The following is a 20,183-nucleotide window of genomic DNA, read 5'->3' on the forward strand; positions in this document are numbered from 1 at the left end:
ATGATCATATGGCCATATAGAGTCTACATCATCTAATATTGCTTTGATTCAAATACCTACTATATATTCTAGCTACTACTTAAAATGATCAGTTTAGATCTGGGTTTAACTACATACAGCTCATGGTACAAATCTAGCCACCTGCTGGATTTTTTTGTTTTGTTTTATTTTACTCCCCATGAACTTAAAATGTTTTTTATATTTTTAAATGGTTGTATTTCAAATAATTATTCTTTACTTCTTGGCCCTCAAAAACAAAAATACTATCTGACCCCTTGATGGAAAAAATAACAATCCCTCAAAACAGTCTACTATATATTGCTATACCAAATATGAAGATTATATAAAAATAAGTGAAGTATTATTCCTAATATAAACTTCACATAAACTAAAATCAAATGAGTATATGTCTGCAATAAAAGCTTTATCTTGAATGTAAGTAAATTCCATGGGTTCTCTAAATGCAAAAGTTAAAAAAGCTCCAATTTTGTTGTGAGACACCTTATGTTTATACCCAGGATTTTGTGTTTCTAACTAATGAAATCCATCTTAATCTCCATAACATATATCTCAACTGCATCTACTTATCCTTAAAGCCATGACACAGGAACCTAATTGCAACTCTTAACCTGGGTCCGCATTAGGATTTCTCAAACTCCGTCTATGATATCATGGACCTGATGTTTCATGTGGAGGGGCTAGTCCTGCGCAATGTAGGATGTTTAAGAGCGAGCGTCCCTGGCCCCTTCCTCCAAGTGGCACCTCCACGGCTGTGCCAACCCCAAAGCTGCCAGACCTTGACAAATGTCCCCTGGGGAGAAAAGTCACCCTCGCTGAGAAGCACTCATCTGGACTAACAGGCTCCAGCGTGAGTGGCAGGCACTCGAACACATGTAGGAAAGTATTACAATGCCCACTTCCGTATCTTTAGCGTCTACTGACATATTTTAGTGCGTGTACGTGCAAAGCCTGTGTCAAACAGCTGGGGCAGCCCTTGGCCTGGCCGTCCCACCTCCCTGCTCTCACCACGGTATGCAGCAGCCACAGCACTGTTTTCAACAAAAATGAACTCGTGACATGTCAGAGTTTGCAAACCATCAACAACTTCTCAAAGCACTTAGGAAAATATCTCAATCCTTACCTGCATGGCCGACAAGTTCCTGCTGGCCTGGCTCTATTTTTTTTTCCTTTTTATGTTTTTTAAATTTTGTATTGGTTTAAGGGAGCAATTTTCAACCTTTTCCATCTCCACACATAAACTAATTACTAAAATGCTGCGGCATACCAAAAAATATATTCTGTGCCAATGTGACAAAAAAGAAGTAAGTATAATTTTAATGGATTTACAGAAATAATAGTAACAGTAATTACCTATCCTTTTTGCTCCAAAGTGACTTTAAAAAATCAGGTGCCCACACTTGTATATAAGGATTTCTGATGCCAAGAACTAACCAATCAGATGCAATCTTATTATGCAACTCTAAGGTCTGGGGCTGGGAAAATAGGGTCTTTCCTGATCCCACCCACTGAGTTGGACAAAACAACCCAGAACTGCCAAGCCACATCTTACTGGACAATAGCTGCCATCCTGGGACCCACCAGAGCATCCTGTTGTGCTGATGGCCAATAAATAACCACCGGAGACTTCTCAAGATGGCCAGGGTGCAGCTGCACCAACTTCCCGCTCATCAATCACCCGCCACAAGCTACCTCAGATAAACCTCATTGGTCCAACAGCAGCATAAAAATCTCTGCCAGGCATAGGCGGGTGTGACTCCCCTGGCCTGCACCCCCCAAACTGTGGGACCTCACCTGAGAGCTTCCAATAAACGTGATATTTCGCTCTTACCCTGCTTGTCTTGGTCAATTTATTGGCTTTGGTCAGATTAAACCTTACATTAACCCTAACATCTTGGTCCCGAAACCCGGGAGACCTTCGTGCCACTGGGCCGGGTCTCCTCTGAGAACCAGAACCTGACACTCTGATGGAATCGGAAGCTGCAGGAGGTCCCAGGGGCCCCCTGAGGCTCAGCCTCTCCAACTAAAGGCTCTACCAGCGATCTCAGTTCTGCCTGGCAGTGAGGTAAGCTTCAGCCCGTTCTATTCAGCGTTCCTAGGGACCCCTGTCTGGTGTTGCGGCCGCGCCAGGGAGCCCTCCTGTGAGGTATCCCAGGGATATCTTTCCTGGACTTGCCTCTCCGGTGGGGATGCCCGAGACGGGCTGTCCCCTGTCTCTGTATTCGGAGTTCTCTCCCAATCAGGGACGCCTGCTTGAGAGACCTATCCGACGGAGACCTGAATCAGTATGGGCAGCAATTCCTCCAAGCTGGGCTCCAAAACACCCTTAGGGTGCGTTCTCTCCAATTGGCGCGAATTAGGGTATGATCAGACTGAACAGAGAAAGCGACGCCTCATTCGATTGGCCACCGAAATATGGCCTCGCTATGCTCTGGACAATGGCTCCGTCTGGCCCCCAGACGGCACTTTGATTTCAGAATCTTAACTGACCTAACCAATTTTTGCCAACAAACAGGTAAATAGCCTGAAATCCCTTATGTTCAGGCCCTTTAGTACCTCCGCTCTCGCCCCCAGCTCTGTATGACCTGCTCTCCCACCCAAATTCTCCTCGCTAACAGACCCGAAAGCTTCCACTCCACAGGCTCCAGATCAGCGACCCGCGGGCGACTGGTCCCCAGAGGACTCAGCACTAGCAACACCCCGAGTCCCAGCACCTCCACCCGTCCCTACGCCGTTCCCCACTCCCGCAGCACTCTACTCCCCACTCCGGTCTGCGAGGAATAACCCTCCCTATGCTCCCGCTTCTCCTCCTCCCTGCCCGACCCTCTTCCAGCCATGCCTTCTGGGCCCTTTACTACTGATCCAGCCTTCCGGCTGCCGCCACTGCCACCACGGGAGCTGGAAACTCTGCCCCCGACCCTTACAACTGAAACCAGCCTTTCCTATCTGACATGCATTCTCAGGCCACCCAACGACTGCCTTCCTCGGCAGCCTCTTCTGTTCCCCCGCCCATTCTACCCCTGAGGGAGCAGCGGGGACTGAGGGCATAGTCTGAATCTGTGCCCCCAGCCTCTACGTCCAGCCTCACAGATTGAGAGGCATCTCAGGTTCTTTTCCACTGACCTGACCACCTTTGCTGTAAACTTCCATAAACCCCTCAAAAAGACCTCGTTAACCTGACCTAAGGCCTTTAATAAGAGAGATGAGAAGACCCAAATCCAAAATCAAAGATGAGATCAGGCCAAGGCTGAGGCCCATTAGGAGGCCTTCCAGCTCCTAGCCACCGCTCTCATGAACCCCAAACGAAGTGCCGGTCCTCCAACCACGGGTAAGTCAGGGGCTAAGCCGGCTCCGGGCCCATGCCTCAAAAGCAGCAAGGAAAGACACTGAGCCAAGTCCTGCTCAACCCCGAGACCCCCGCCTGGGCCCTGCCCAAGGTGCGGAAGGAAAGGCCACTGGAAATTGGACTGTAGTCTGGCCCTCCAGGTCAGGCCTCAGCCAGTCCAGCATGGCCGCCCTCTGGATCCGGTTTGGAGCTCCCAGACCTCCTGGGACTGGCCACCGAAGAAGCTGCCCACGCCCCGACAGGGCCCCAAAGACTTACACCACCAGGACAGAGCCTCGGGTAAGGACTGTGGTGGCAGGTAAGCCTTATCTCCTTTTTAATTAACATTAGGGCCACTTATTCTGCCCTCCCTGAATTCATTCCTTGGCCACGCCTCAGTCTCTATTATAGGGGTTGACGGATCAGTCTCACAGCCATTAGACACCTCACTCTACACTCCATCTTACTAAATTCCCTCATTCACTGTTTTTCTGGTTCTGCCTGGGTGCCCATCCAGCGCTGCCATGCGTCCCGTTATGGGGCCCTGTTGTTCCAGACCACAGTCGCCTAGCTCAGCTTCCTGTGAACGCCTTATCTCCTTATCGCCTCCACAATTGTCCCCTCCTCTGAACTGAGAACTACTCTGACCTCAGCGTCCTCTCTCCCCATACCCCTCCACCCTTCCCAAAGGAAAAATGTGGCCGTTTTAAAATCCAAGCGGAGAGGCCTGGGAACAGGCTGCGCGACCTGCTCCCTCCCTCTCCTGCCTTTTCTCCAGCCTCATATCCAGGTCCCTGGCTTCCACTGCTTCGTCCCTTTCTCTTTTCCCTTGGATAACAGCGCATTCTAACATTTCCTCCCACTTTCACTGCAATACCTACCTCTCTCAGGCTCACCCTTTCTCCTGGCTGACGGTCATTAGGGCAGGAGTAACACTCCTAAATGGCACATCAATAGGAAATGCCACCAACTGCTTTCTGTGTGCTGCCCTCGGACGCCCTCCGCTAACAGCGGTCCCCCTATCCACCCCCTTTAACCTCTCGAGCCCTACATCCCCGCAGCCTCAAAATCTTACAGAAGTACCTCTGTACACGGGAGCAGATTTCCCACGGGTCTGCTATTCATCCCAGCTGAACCTGGCTTCCTGCAACATCACAGTTCACATCAACATGACCATCCAGGCACCTCCCGGAGGGTTCTTCTGGTGTAACGGTACCCTAACAAAGGCTATATCACCTTCGACACAGGTCTGCTACCCAGCTTCCCTGGTCCCCCAGTTAACCATGTATGGACAAGGGGAGTTCCTACAAAAACTTACCAGCACCCTCCCGCTTAAAACGCACTATCTTTCTCCCCATAGTGGTCGGTCTCTCCCTGGCCTCCTCTCTGGCAGCAGGGGGCCTGGGTGGCAGTGCTCTAAGTTACAGCGTCTCCTCTCGGGAGCTGGAGGGAAAACTGCAGATAGCCCTAGAAGCTTCCGCTGCCTCTCTAGCCTCCCTGCAACGCCAAATAACATCAGTGGCCAGAGTCGCCCTGCAAACAGGCGAGCCCTCGACCTGCTTACGGCAGACAAGGGTGGCGCTTGCCTGTTCCTGCGAGAGGAATGCTGCTACTACATCAACGAAACAGGGCTAGTCGAAGAAAACATTGACGTCCTCAGTAAACTGGGGGAGGAACTGAGGCAACGCCGACGGGAGGAAGGCCCCTTTGAGGGATGGTGGGAGGGAGAAATGATGCAATGGATACTCCCTGCACTCACCCCCTTACTAACACTCAGCCTAATCCTAATGCCTGCTCCCTGCATTTTTAGATTTTTGCAGTCCCGCATGCAGGAAAGCTGTCAGATAACAGTCAACCAGCTCCTCTTACACCCTCACAGCCCGTTGCCCCTGGATCCCCCAGATCCTGACCTCGCTTAAACTCCGCCCATATCCAGCCCGAAGCAGTCAGAACAGTCATCCTCCTATATCACCAAAGAGGTCAGGATGTAAGGTCTGGGGCTGGGAAAATAGGGTCTTTCCTGATCCCACCCGCTGAGTTGAACAAAACCCAGAACTGCCAAGCCACATCCTGCTGGACAATAGCTGCCATCCTGGGACCCACCAGAGCATCCTGTTGTGCTGATGGCCAATAAATAACCACCGGAGACTTCTCAAGATGGCCAGGGTACAGCTGCACCAACTTCCCGCTCATCAATCACCCGCCACAAGCTACCTCAGATAAACCTGATTGGTCCAACAGCTGCATAAAAAATCTCTGCCAGGCATAGGCAGGTGTGGCTCCCCTGGCCTGCACCCCCAGACCACGGGACCTCACCAGAGAGCTTCCAATAAACACGATATTTCGCTCTTACCCTGCTTGTCTTGGTCAATTTATTGGCTTTGGTCAGATTAAATTTTACATCTCAGATTAAACCTTACATTAAACCTAAGAGCAACCTCACCAATAAGACGCAACTCCATTACATGAACTATATATTTATGGTTCAAGACAGGGCATTCACACTAGACAGCTGTTGTCACTTTTTAATTTGACAATCAGTATTGTATGTTTTAAAAATTCATGCAGCACATGGGTTGAAAATTGCTCGTTTAAGGTGTACAGCTTAGTGGTTAGACAATCATATACTTTAAAAAAATTTTTTTTAGAGAGAGAAGGGAGAGGGAGAGAAAGAGAGCAACATCGATACGAGAGCGAAAAATGGATTAGCTGCCTCCCATATGCACCCCGAACAGGGATGGAGTCAGCAACCCAGGCAGTTGCCCTGCCCCGGACTTCTAAACCCCTTCACTTCTGGCCTGGCTCTTATGCCCATCTCTCCAGCTCTTCCCCATGCTAGGGCCTTTGAGCATGCCCTTCCTTCTGTCTAGAATGTTCTTCCCCTACTTTTCACCTGGCTGTCTTCCTTCTTACCCTTCAGTTCTCAGACTAAACACCTCTGACTCACCGGATCGGAAGTTGGACACCCCAACCTCATCTCAGTCACCTGACCCCCACCGGCACGCCCTGCAACTCCCCACAGCTGGAGATGTGCTTGCCTTTCCCGCTTAAATACCCGCCAGCTGCAAGCTCCAGTTTAGCAGGAATGAAGCTCAATAACCACTTCATGAAGAAGTGAATGAATCAAGCTAAGAAAACGCAGACTCTTTCCTTCATTTTTTATTGGAAGAACTACCAGTCTAGAAACATAAGGTACGGGAAGGAGCACCAGTCCCCGCATGTCTCCACCAGGCATGTCTGGCCAGCCCTTTACCAGGGATCCGATTCCATGGCACAGGCCTCGCTGTAAAATCCCATCAATTATTTAATCTCTCATGGGAATGGCAGGATGATTCCTGGAATGAAGATGAGTAGGTGGCCTGCCTCAATTTTACAGTTAGAGAAACTGAAGCAAATTCTACCTGATATTCCCACCCTGTAGAACCAAGCTCTACTGCCCACATGCTCTTTCCCTTTTGACCTGTTATTCTGTACAGAGAAAATCTGCTAGTAGAGTTTGATCTCTTCTCTGCATTAAAACTTACATACCTACTTCAAGTGGGTAGAGGAGATCTCCAAAGCCAATCTACAATGAGCGAGGCATGAACTCTCTTCCTACTATTTAGAATCAAACCTGGGGCCTTTCTAGCCAAACAAAATAAGATAGGAAAAAAGTAAGATAGGAATGGAACATTCTAAGTTAATAAGCAGGGTATTATTTAATACTAGAGGCCCGATGCACGAAAATTTGTGCAAGAGTAGGCCTTCTTTCCCCCGGCTGCCGGCACTGGCTTCCCTCTGGCACCCGGGACCCAGGCTTCCCCCCTTTGGCCGCCCGCAGGCACCCGGGACCCAGGCTGGCTTCCCTCCAGCCCCGGCTTCGTCAGGAAAGATGTCCGGAATGACGTCTGGTCTAATTAGCATATTACCCTTTTATTATTATAGATAAGCTCTACAAACTGAAATCCAAGTGTTTTTTGTTTTTTTTTTTTACATAATTCAGTAAAACAGGAATATTATAATGAGAAATCAGAAGACAACAAATTAGCAATGGGTTATCATGAGCATGAGGGAAAGGAAAGCACATGAGTCAGGACCTTAAAGATCACCTAGAGCTCAAGCCTTTAATTTTACAAGGAAAGTGTCATTGTAAGAGGCTATAGGACCTGCCGTAGCTAATTGAAAAAGGGACTAAGATAAATATTTAAAAGCTTCTCTATTAAAAAGAAAAGACACATAAAATGCTGGGAGAAACAGCCTTGTTTCCTCCCCTCTATCTATAAAATCACCTCACTATTGTCATAATTAATGGCACATTTGTTAGACATATGAATTCAAATAAGGTCATATATCTAATTTTCTAGGCAGAGCAGATCAAAAGCAGCCAACTAAAACAGGTTTGTAACTTCAGAGGCAGAAACTTGAACCAATGGCAGTTGACAATGAGGTAGGAGAATGAAAAATCTGAACACCATCCTTTGCAGAGCATGCTGACACAGGGAACCAGTCAGCTCAGTGGCAAGCAGCTCCGTGCCGCATGGGCTTGAGGTTGTAATGGCTTATCTCACACTTCAACAGGCAGCGTTTAAACTCTTAAAATGAAAGGTGTTGGTTTGTAAGACAGTGTGCATGAGAAAGGGCACGGCTATCAAACAGGACAGCGATTTTCAACAGGTGTGCTGCAAGAATTTTAAAACACGCAATACCTGACTTCTTAGTCGGGGCACTGACCTCTCTTCCCTTAGGTTGTCACGTAAAAAATGACAACAGCCAACACAACAATAGCTGACTGGTGTGAACGAATCAAAATCATTTTTGATTTTTTTCTGGTCAGATCAGCAAAACATATTTTTTGGTATGCTGCAGAATTTTAGCAGTTTGTGTGTGCCATGAGATGAAAAAGGTTGAATATTGCTGAAATAGGACGTTGCAGCATGCAAATACCCTCCATGCTGCTCGAGTCGGCAGGCACAGGCCATGTGTGGCTACTGAGAACTTGAGGTGTGGCCAGTGTGACTGAGAAACCGAGCTTTTAATTTTAATTCATTTAAATGAATTAACTTTTCCATATGATTGAAGAATCCGAATTAAATAGCTACATGGGTCTATGGCTCTAATATGGAACTGCACAGATTTAGAGAATTCACTCAAGAAACCCCTCATCTCTCCACGAAACTGGATAAATATGTCACTCTCGAATATGAAATTTAAGAACTTTAAAGATTCCTTAAAGGCATGGGGAAAAAATGCATAATAAAAATGGAAATCACTTTTCTTTAGTAAACACAAGCCCAATACATTTTCATAAGCCCCACGGCCTCAGGCTCCGTGTGCTGTGGCTTCACAGCACGTCTGCACTGCCGAATGGGCGACACTCACACATTGTCCTCCAGGCAGATTTTGGGTCCCACCACATTGGCTGCTCCACTTGCCATCTTAAAAGCAAAATGCTTCTCAGGGCAAGCTTTCGAGATCCCACATTTGTATCTGGGAGGTTTCGTAGCTTTGGGAAAAAAAACATGAAAAAGACAACACAATGTTAACGGACTTTATAATCAGTTTGTTTCCAATCTCAAACTACAAGGGAATTTACATCACCAAGATACACTTATCTTAAAACACATGCTAGGATGTCAGCCTGCGGACTAAAGGGTTCCAGGTTCGATTCTGGCCAAGGGCACATGCCTGGGTTGTGAGCTAGATCCCCTCGGTGTGGGGTGGGGGGGCGGGGGGGGGGGGGGTGCAGGAGGCAGCGGATCAATGATTCTATCTCATCATTGATGTTTCTAGCTCTCTCTCTCTCTCTCTCTCTCTCGCTCTCTCCCTTTCTCTCTGAAATCAATAAAAATATATTGTAAAACAAAACAAAACAAAAAACACATGCTAGGATTTTTTTTTTTCTGGGGGCTTCAAAGAGCCTGAGCCTCTAAATAAAACAAAAGCACTGAGGAAACAAGCTAAAAATTGACATAAATGAATCAAATAATATGATCTTGATGAGGGTAAATATATGTTATCTAATTATTTTTAAGTTTATGGTTTAAATTCAGGCTAGAGGGGTAGGTTTGAGTTGTTACTTTGCATTTTCAATGCATACATGCACAGCCAATGGTTACAAACTAAAAAGCCTAATGCATTGCTGAATAATTTGCTCAAGAACTAGTTCTTCTTTTACATACTTCCTGTACTTAAGATAGTGAAGCTAAAAACATTAATGAAAAACAATATTCATTATGAGTAAATACCAAGAATAGTGGGCTATCCAATCGAATATCATCATTGTAACTTCAGAAAGCAATTTCTAAAAGTTTTTGCTCACACTGAACTATCTCCATTGTTGGAATATAAATTCTCTTATGCCTAAGAATAAAACTAGAATAAATCATCTGCAAATTACTGGGATGAAATACTTACAACGCGCAGCTGTGTCCAACGCTGACCTTGCTAAGAAAAATAAAGTTATCTTTGTTAGTAGGAATAAGGCTATTGGCAAGTATCCACTTTTAAAACATATTTAGAGCTAACAGGCCTATAAAAATAAAAATCTTTGAATATAGCTCAGTATATCTATACTAATAAAAGGGTAATATGCTAATTAGACCAGGAGACCTTCCGGGAGACCTTCCGAACATTCTTCCGAACAAAGCCATGGTGGTGGGGCCAAGGCAGAAGCAGTTAGGGTAGATCAGGCCAGAAGGGGAGGGAAGTTGAAGGGTGATCAGGCCGGCGGGGGTGGGGAGGTAGTTGGGGGGAGGCAGGCCAGCAGGGGGGGCAGTTGGAGGCGATCAGGCCAGCAGGGTAGGGCAGTTGGGGGTGAGCAGGCAGGCAGGGGAGGGGGGCATGTAGGGGCAATCAGGCTGGCAAGGGGAGGGCAGTTGGGGGCGAGCAGGCCAACAGGCAGAATGGTTAGGAGCAATCAGGCAGGCAGGCAGGTGAGCAGTTAGGAGCCAGTGGTTCCGGATTGCGAGAGAGATGTCCGACTGCCGGTTTAGGCCTGATCCCACAGGGGCATTTGCAGTCGGACATCCTCCAAGGGGTCCCAGATTGGAGAGGGTGCAGGCCGGGCTGAGGGACACCTTCTGCGCCCCCCGCCCCATGCACGAATTTCATGCACCAGGCCACTAGTATTAAATAAAACATGAATATCACTTTATAAAAACAATGAGAAATTAACTTTAGTCTACATAATTCAGTATATAAACAATTATGTACAGAAATTATGGAGGGTAGTATTTTATTACAGATAGAACATTTTATATTTATTCTACATTTTTACTTTTATTTAAACATTTAAATCCTAGTCAGAAAGTTATTCTACAAACTTACTAATATTTTTTTAAATTATTTTTTCAGCTTTACGGAGATATACCAGTAACTGACATTTAACATTGTGCAAGTTTAAGGTACACAACAGGTTGATTTAATATATTTATAAAACTGCAAAATGATTACCACCATCATATTCACTGTCACCTCCATCCCCTCATAGTTGCCATTTCTATGTGGTAAGAACCTTTAAGATCTATTCTCTAGCAACATTCAAATACATGATAAAGTATTAATAGCTATAAACACCACGCTGTACATCAGAGCCCCAAACTTGTTAATCTTATAACTGGAAGTCACACCCTTTGAGCAAAACCTCCCCACTTCCCCCACCGCCCCACCCCCTGGTAACCACCACTCCACTGTTGCTATGAGTTTGTTTTTTTTCTGATTCCACATGTAAGTGTTACTAAACGTATTTCAAACTTCCCTTAAAACCTTTAAATGACTTTAAATACATACTTGGTGACTATTAGGGTACTTAAAAGTTGTTGCTGCAATGTGGTGTTATATATCTGCATATAAAGCCCTGGAATATATACAGAACCTACCCTAGTGGTTAGGCTAGGAGATTTGGGGATGGTGGGAACACAAGAGTGACGGTGGTGGTGGAGAGCTTTTCTCTACAATAGAAATGTATTGAGTGTAATAAAGAAATTAAGATCATTATTAAGAGTTTTCTAATTTATCAGTTCAAAGCAGTCAGAATCTTCTGATCAAATCTTAACTTGATTTCAGCAGATCTCAACCTGACCATCTACACTTAGAGCTTTTTTTAAAGCACTAACATCTGATCCTAGCCCAGGAGATTACAATTCAGATTCTCAATAGTTCTGTGGGCAGCCGTTTCCTCTTTTGGCTAATAAGTATGCAGTATCATAAGTGTTTGCCAACTGTTGGACTATAACTAGTTACTTAGTTTTTATTTCTGTACTATTTTAGATAATTGTCAATTTCCTGTATGTAAGTCCAGCACTCTAACTAAAGAACAGAAGTTAAAACTGAAAAATAATATGTAAATGTTTAAAAAGAGAAAAATGGCCAAGTAAACGAAGGCTCATAACCCGATAGGACACTCAGAATCTTATGCACCACTGGGGTCCTAAAGGCACTGTAGTAACATAGGAAAGGTTGAATGCATTTGGAATAAAGCAGAAAACAAAGCTTAGCTGTAAGGACTGAAAAACTCATGGACAAAAAGAACAAAGACCTAAAGGAAACAAAAAATGATCAGTTAGTAAATTAGGGTACTGGAATTATTGGGGCTTGTTATTCCAATTTGGAAAATTATATCATTTTCCCTAATTATGTCATAAATGTTGGGGAAGGGTTCTAAAGATCATTTGGTCCAGTGTTCTCACTTTCATAAATGAGAAAGCCCAGAGAGTTGTAAGCAACCAATGATTAAGCACCTGAGAACTGGAAATTCTCAATTTTACTTTGTCCTGAATGAACATGTATATCAAATTCAGGTTTTAAGGTGCTGACAGGGAACCGCTGCTCCAGTCAGGAATTCTGGCATACCTAACGTGGTAACAAGACAAGAGGGAGACCACGGGATCAGAATGGGGTAACATAACGTAGCTCATTCACATACGCTGGGCACTCTACCAGCACTCCTGCATGTATTATTGATTTGAGTATCATTCCTGTTTTAAAGAGAAATAAATGGATCAGAGAGGTTTAGTGATTTGATTTGTTCTAAGTCATAATCATTAATTGGCAGAGATCATTTCCAAAGCCCTATCTCATTCTAGCATCCAAACTCATGTTGCACCATCCCCCAAAACAAGACTCTGAGGGCTTATGATCACATGGAGTTTTCAGAACAAGTCTTCTGATTGTCGAGTGGAGAACAGACTGCAGAGGGTTCAAGACTTGAGACAAGAAGTCCACCAGGATGCTGCTGAAAGAATCCAGGTAGGAAAGGAGAGCAGCCCGAACAATGGCAGTGAAGATGGGCTTGAAAGTAGGCAGGTTCAGAACAACTAAGGAAGCAACACTGATGGACTGGGCATGCCAGATGGAGGAATGATGGAAATAGAGGAATCAAGTTTGTCTCTCAGACGTCTGGCTTAGAACCATTCATTTATTCACTCACATGAGCCAAAGGGGGAGGAGGGGGAGGAAAACATTTCTGCACTGAAAATGTTTATAATCTAGTGAGAGATGGGAGTGGGGGGTGGATGATGAGTTCTGTGTTGGACTTGTTAGTTTTCAGATATTTGGAGAAGATCCTAGTGAAAAAGTCCAGAGGCCAACCTTAAATGAGATCTGGCTTTATCAATGAATGTCTTTCAACCAATCAGGCTAAAGAAATCAGAATTATTTTACACTTTAGTCTTTAGTAATGTGAGGTAATTCATGTATATAGTATTTTAACCATTTAAGTCTGAAAGGGGAAAAAATAAATCAATTCAATGGAACATGAAGTACTTACTGCAGCAATATGCAAAAGTAATTTGGACTGTGTTCACGACTCTCACTAGATGCCAAGTGTCCATGCTGAAAACTAACACTACGTTAAATCACAATCATAACTATGACTGGCAGATTGGATCCATGTTGATATCCTGGTGGTGACACTGTATATAGTTTTATAAGCCATTACCCAGTCTAAGTAAAGGGCATATAGAATCTCTGTGTAATATTTCTTACAAGTGCATGTGTATCTACAAAATAAAAAGTTTTGTTAAAAATTGTTTTTTCAAAAAAATCACAACGAAAGTACTTTGGGAAAACAAGAACCTCACTCCAGGGTAACCCATCCTCCCCTAGCTTATCACTGGTCAGGTGGTTTGGACCCCTGATCTTTTATGTCATTGCTTAGGTGGTCTAGACCCCCTGACCTTTTCCTCCCTGAAGATAACATCGAGGCCTCAGTTGTATTTCAGCTCCAGGCCCAGAAAAGCAGCAAAACCAGACAAGTGACACCATGGCTGCCTCAGGACCAGCTGCACTGACTAATGACGCCCTGCCCTGGCACCGACCACTCAGTGGAGACCTCCACCTGAAAGAGCACGCCTGGGAGCTGACGGATACTCTTCTGAGACCCTCCCCTGGGATTTCCACCTGCAAGAGATAAAGACATCAGGCCAAAGGACCCAGCGTATCCCCCAATTTCTAAGGGACCCCACGACACTTGCAACCAGGGGAGCAATGGGCTGTGAGGCAGCTCATCCAGGGCTAGCCCCCTGAACCTGTCTCCAAGGCCCCCTTTTCTCTGGCTTCTCAGTGATCCAAAGCAGCCCAGCCCAGGCTCTCCTGCTGCTTCTTCTATGCTCTTCCTTGCATCACTGTCCTAAGTACATTTTTGCTGCCATCATGGACCAAATAACCCTTGGCTCAGCGCTGTATAGCTCTTCCCTTGGGATATCCCCATCTCCCATCTCCTTTTCCTTAAATAAATGCAGTTTTTCTTTAATCGCCGCCTGAGGTGGCTATTTAGCCTGCCCCTGCACCACCGACTTTAACGTTTCAGTAATTTCAACTACTAATTGTATACAAAATTTTTCATTCTTCCTTTCTAGAAATAAGTTCATTTTATTTTTCTACAAGAGTACTCTACACTGAGTGGCCAGATTATTATGACCACCCCATCAGTACTTCTTTGGGCCACCTTTTGCCTTCAATACTGTAGCGATTCTTCTTGGCATTGACTCCACGAGATGTTGAAAGGTGATGCGAGGAATCTGACACCATGCCTGATGAATAGCACTGTCCAGTTCTGTGAGATTTGATGGTTGTGGAACCAGCTGCCTGATGGCTCTTTTAACTTCGTCCCACAAATGCTCAATTGGACTGAGATCTGGTGATTGTGGGGACCACCTAAGCAAGGTAAAGTCTCCCTCATGTTCTTGAAACCACTCCTGCACAATACGAGCACTGTGGCATGGCGCATTGTCTTGTTGGAAGAAGCCATCTCCATTGGGATATGCCATCAACATGATAGGGTGAACTTGATCAGCAACGATACTTAAGTATGTTGTGCTATTCAGACGTTTATAATGATCTGGCCCTCTAGCAACTTCAGCAGGAAATTACAGCTACTTTGCCTACAAACGTCAGGTGGTCATAATAATCTGGCCACTCAGTGTATAATCAACCTGAATCTCAATTTGTAGAAACTATCAACTAAGTCATAATATCAACAAGATGAAAAACATGGTAATAGTCTACGGCCATACCACCCTGAATGCGCCCGATCTCATCTGATCTCAGAAGCTAAGCAGGGTCAGGCCTGGTTAGTCCTTAGATGGGAAAAACATGGTAATATTCACCACCAAGAGAATTATAGTTACTAGATTTACCGGGGTGATGACTTCATAAGTTATATAAATGTTTAATCACTATGTTGTATACCTGAAACTAATGTAATATTATATGTCAACTGTAACTGAAATTAACAACAACAAAAAACAACATAGTTATTCTCATGGTCCCTCTACAATACTGAATTACAGAAACAATCCCAATGTTCAGTTAAACTTGTTACCCTTTGGTAAATTAAGTTAGAAGCTAAACAAACGGCAAAGACAACCATATCTCCAACTTTGCTCAATTATTCTGGAATGAGAAGTAAAATATAAGCATACAAATTAAATTTTCACCAATTCAATAGTCTGGAATCCAATAAGGTTTTGTGGACATAGTATACAACTTAAGTTATGACAACAAAACAAGCCCTCTGCCCTAAGCACGCCTGAATGAAACAGCTAAAACACACACGGTAAAGCCTGACAGTTACCAACATTAGGAAAAATCAAGATGAAAATTAAGAGAAGCAATGATTAAGGTAGCTCAGCATTTGTTCATAGCTGATGACCAACTAATACAGCTTTAAATGAATCCGATTCTGGAAACACTCTTTTTTCCATGTTAAAACCCTAATCCTCAACTACCAAAATTCATTCCCCATTCAATCAGCATTTGCTATTTACAGGGCCTGGCACTAGATGCTGGGTGAAGCATCAAGATTTATTCTGCGGTAAGGAAAGACAGATACATGGAAAAGGATAAAAGGAAAGAAACTACAATGTAAGGCAGAAGAAAATCAGTGTCCAACTGAGATATGACTATTATGCATTAGAACAAACAGTTCAGAAACACGAGCAATACATTCTAATAGGACAGAGGGAGGGTGAAATACAATTTCTCTCAAAAAGGGGCACTTATGCAGTTTTGAAAAAGGAAAAGGATGCACAGATGAAGGGGGGTGAGAAAGATGTGCAGGGTGAGGAGTCAACATGAGCAGAGGCTGAGGTATAAAAGGACAGGGTTTGTGTTCCTAGATCATATGCAGACTGGCATGGTGAGTGTGTGGCACAGGTAGGGAGGGGCAGATTAGAGGCAGCTTGGGGAGATAGGCATATATCAAAGAGGAAAAGCAGACATAACGAGATCCCTGTGATGCTTACAGAAACGGTCCAGACTAGAGATGAAGATCCGAACTAGGGCGAACAGTGGCTTCACCCAGCCTCTTCTCTCTGAAAACAGTGGGCCTTTTCCCTGACGCTGTATTTGTACCAATGGTCCTGTTGCCTCCCTTCTCTCAAGGATCCTGCTTTTCTTGTCTGTTCAGTCTCCTCCCACTGACTTGTAATTCACTGAGTCTTTGTCCAAGGCCTCCAGACCAGTGGAAGTCTCTCCATTACTTAGAAAAAAGAAAAAAATGTTGCACTTGCTTCAACTACCATCCCATAATCTTCTTCCTTAACCATCGGCCTTTGTTAGTAGAATTAGCTAGCCACATTGTTCCCACGGCACCCTGGACCAGTCCTCAAAGCCCTCAGTGTCTTTCTGCCATCCTGCCTCTGAAACCAGCTGCACTCTCCCAGGCACCAGCTGGGCCTCTGCAGGAATAGAAGTACTGCCTACAGAAGGAGTAAGTCAAGCCTCACTGTACTTTGCGATAACTACTCGATGCTGGACCCAGGAAACTTCATTTTAAGATGGGCGCTGAACAACAGATGTTCTGAAAAAGAACCGGTACGTTAAGAGAAACGATTGAAAGGGAAGAAGAGTCCATAACTTGGTAAGATGAAAACTTGTGAAAAGATGACCTGACGGAGTATAACTACAATTTAACTATTTGAGAGATCATTAATGCGGAAGAGAACGTAAGGAGGTGGAAGCAAGTGAGCTGCTATTACCTGGGAGTATAAAGGGCAGAATTCAGTGCAATACGAGGAAGTATACCTAAGTAGTCATTGTAAGAAAGCCACCTAAAAATGTTTATACACAAATTGATGACTACATGTCTGAATTGTCTAAAGCTTTGATCCTCGGAATGTGGTCCATGAGTAGGAATCTCAGCATCACCTGGGAGCTTGTTAGAAATGCAGACTCCTAGGCCCCATTCCAGACAATTAATCTGCATTTACCAAGATTCCCTGGAGATTCATCTGACAGTAAAGTTTGAGAAGCACTGCCTTAAGGGAATCTTGAAACTAGATATAAGAGGATGTGAACTGGTTCTTGTGCTTTCCCTCCAAATATTAATGTATGGAAAACAATTCACTATTCCCGAGATCTAAAAGTTGTTCCATCCACTTCCTGCCTACCAGGCCAAAATACTGTTAATTGGTTTCATAGCCTCACCTTTCAAGAGTGGTTTTTAATACCTTAAACAACAGCCAAAGCTTATGCAAACATTTCAAATGTTAATTTCTTTTATTAATGTAAATGTTAAAAACTGAGTTAAGGTAGCTTACAATGGTATGTTTACAATAGAGCATTAAACAAACTGGTGAAAAGAAAAATGTTGCAGGAGAAAAATAAGGGTAGAAAAGCAAACTGGATTTCTATGGCTGGTATTTAAAATGCATAATCATGACTCCTAACCACTTTTTAATTAAGGGCTAGGTTTGATTCCAAATTTCCTATGAGCCAGCTCAAAGAGTGTGATATCTTCCACAATGCACATTTAGAATGCCATGATTAATGACCCTAAGCATGTACAAAAGACACTCCATTAAAAATATTCAAAATGTAGAATAGAAGATTTATGCTTTACACTGAATTGATTGAGACTTTCTATTGTGTTTTTTAAAACATTCGAATGAATCTCACTTATTGGCATAATTACATTTTCTTTTCTAGACAGACTACACAGCGTGACTCAATGTTGATAAGTGGTAACGAGACATTCACATCAAAAACAAGATTTAAAATAGGGTAAAAAAAATGGAACTTACCAAATAGATTTCCTAAACTTGCATCCATTTTTATTTCAAATACTTGAGAAATAACATAAAATGTCAGTAAAAATACTGCCACAGCTACCACCAGCTTTGCAGCACCTACATAAAGAGAAGAAACCAGCTTATGAGCCCACAGAACTTGTATTATGTAACATTTCAATGAAAAGTGTAAGTTCATATAAAGTCTTAAGACTAATACATTTTTACTTTTTACCTACTGAGCTTAATTTTACTTCAGTTACAATAAAAACTGTACCAATCACCCATCAAAATAAAGGATTTTCCTTATCAAAGAATTATCAGACTGACCAGCAATCTAAACAAAGAAATGCTTGAGTTATCAGCCTAATTTTACATTAAAAAAAAAAAAAAACACAAAAAAAACCTGCCATCAATTGGTGGCCAACTACACAAAAGTATCATGACTAATGGAAGCCTACCACCAAGTTTGTTGGATGACCCCTTCCTAATCTTTTTCAAATATAAAGGGCAACAGTGCTATACAGGGATAACACCAAAACACTGGACCTTCTGGAGCTACTGATGCAACAGAGCACCATGTCCACCCAGCAAGGAGCTCTCAAGTGAAATGTCCTATCACCAACCAACCTATCTCATGGAGACACATGAGTGCTCCTGGTATGGGGAACCAGAAAGTGTTTCTCCTCAGACTTGACATTTAGTTTAAGACAGGCCTTCTCCATTCCTGGGTAACTTTGGCCGGCACCTATCACATATGATTCACAATGTGGTTCCAGGGTGAGCTCTATGAAGACAGACTCTTAGTCTTTTATAACTTCATATTTTTAACCATTTCTGAGTGCCTTACAAATAGTTAGCACTGCTATTAACTAATTAACTGCTTAATACGAACCATCATTTGTCCTTTTTCTCAGAAGCTAAGTAAATCTAGGAAAGAAAAAATGCAAGACAGGAAAGGAAATGAAAAGTGATGGGAAAGAAACATCTTCCTCTCACCCTTAGGATTTCAGAGCCACCTCATTAGGTTATTCAGGAACAATCTAAGTATTTGTCTGTCTAATCTCAATTACCCTCTCTTACCAAAAGTTTAACTTATCTATATATATAAAAGGCTAATATCCAAAGTGTTCCCTCGGGAGTTCGACCGGGAGTTCAATCACTCACTATGATGTGCGCTGACCAATAGGAGGCAGCGTGGAACATGGTAGGAAACCAGTGCTGGCAGCAGGGCGAGGGAAGGAGGAGGCAGGGAACCTGATTGACCCTGATCACCAGCCAGGCCTAGGGATCCTACCTGTGCACGAATTTCATGCACTGGGCCTCTAATACTGATATAAAAGAGGAAGTCAGGATCATCAGTTCTCTCATTCTCCTTAAGGAAACAAAGGTTCAGAGCTGAGGCAACTGCCCAAGATTATAGACCATTTAGTGGCAGCACAAGAACCAGAAACCAGGGGTCCTGACAGGGCCCAGTGCTTTGTACAGTACTCTGTCCTAACTCCAAATGACTATGTTCTCCTGAAAAACTACTAACACTCAACATACTGGGAAAGAAAGAGTAAAATAGCACTAAACTCCTTCTAATTTCATAAACCTAAAGGTCTGAGAACTTCATCGTAAGAGGAGGGAAGGGAATGAACCGGGACGCTCGGAAAGGCGAATGCCTCCGAGAGGCAGCAGCTTCTCTGAGTTCCTCACTTCTACTGAGAAACACTCCAAATACAGAAACGAAGTAGCAATGACAAAACAAAGCTAACCGCTACACTGATCAGCCTCGACCTCTCCGTTTCTTACCGTCTCCCTTCCAAAAGCTGTGCTTCCTGTTTTCAAGAGTGACGACAAGTTGCCTACATTTCTGGTGCATAAAACAGTTAAACTCCACAAGGCTTTGAAATCTTCCCCCTGCAGGATGCAGCAGAGGGCCTGGCACATAGCAATACTCTCAGCAAGTGTTTACTAAATAGATGAATGGAAACAGGTGGCATATTCCTTCTTGATCATTTAAGACCTCTATCACATGATGGGTTAACATCTCATTTCCTAGCAAGCATGGGCGGGTTCAACTAGAGATCACCTTTCCCTGTCCCTTAAAGCAGACAGATAAAACCTTCGTTGCTCAACACTGTAATATTAAAATACCAAGTTTATCATATATGGAAGTTCTAGAATGAACTCAATACTAAGCTAAACCGGAGCCTACACTAGGCAAGCTAGATGTATGTACAGATCTACATACCACAAACACGGATGCACAGACATACACCATTTACTTGCTGCCTACTGTAGAGCTAAATGCTTTATAAGCATAATCTCATTTGCACAGCTTTTTAAGATAGTATTTTCCCTTTACA

The 20,183-nt window shown here is 43.8% G+C and overlaps 1 protein-coding gene across 2 annotated transcripts in view; it reads right to left on the reverse strand.

The window, feature by feature from the left end:
• FAM3C (FAM3 metabolism regulating signaling molecule C) overlaps positions 1-20,183 on the reverse strand; it is a 57,217-nt gene that overhangs the window by 16,977 nt on the left and 20,057 nt on the right. For both annotated transcript variants that reach the window (XM_070423796.1, XM_070423797.1), the window contains exons 3-5: positions 17,845-17,949; positions 9,737-9,766; positions 8,702-8,825 (exon numbers count right to left, since the gene is read on the reverse strand). In XM_070423796.1, coding sequence (XP_070279897.1) covers positions 8,702-8,825; positions 9,737-9,766; positions 17,845-17,949 — 259 coding nt within the window. The remainder of the gene's footprint in view (positions 1-8,701; positions 8,826-9,736; positions 9,767-17,844; positions 17,950-20,183) is intronic.

Source organism: Myotis yumanensis, unplaced genomic scaffold (genome assembly GCF_028538775.1).
Source record: "Myotis yumanensis isolate MYYU_CA2020_CCGP unplaced genomic scaffold, mMyoYum1.0.hap1 SCAF_9, whole genome shotgun sequence".
Lineage (NCBI taxonomy): Eukaryota > Metazoa > Chordata > Mammalia > Chiroptera > Vespertilionidae > Myotis > Myotis yumanensis.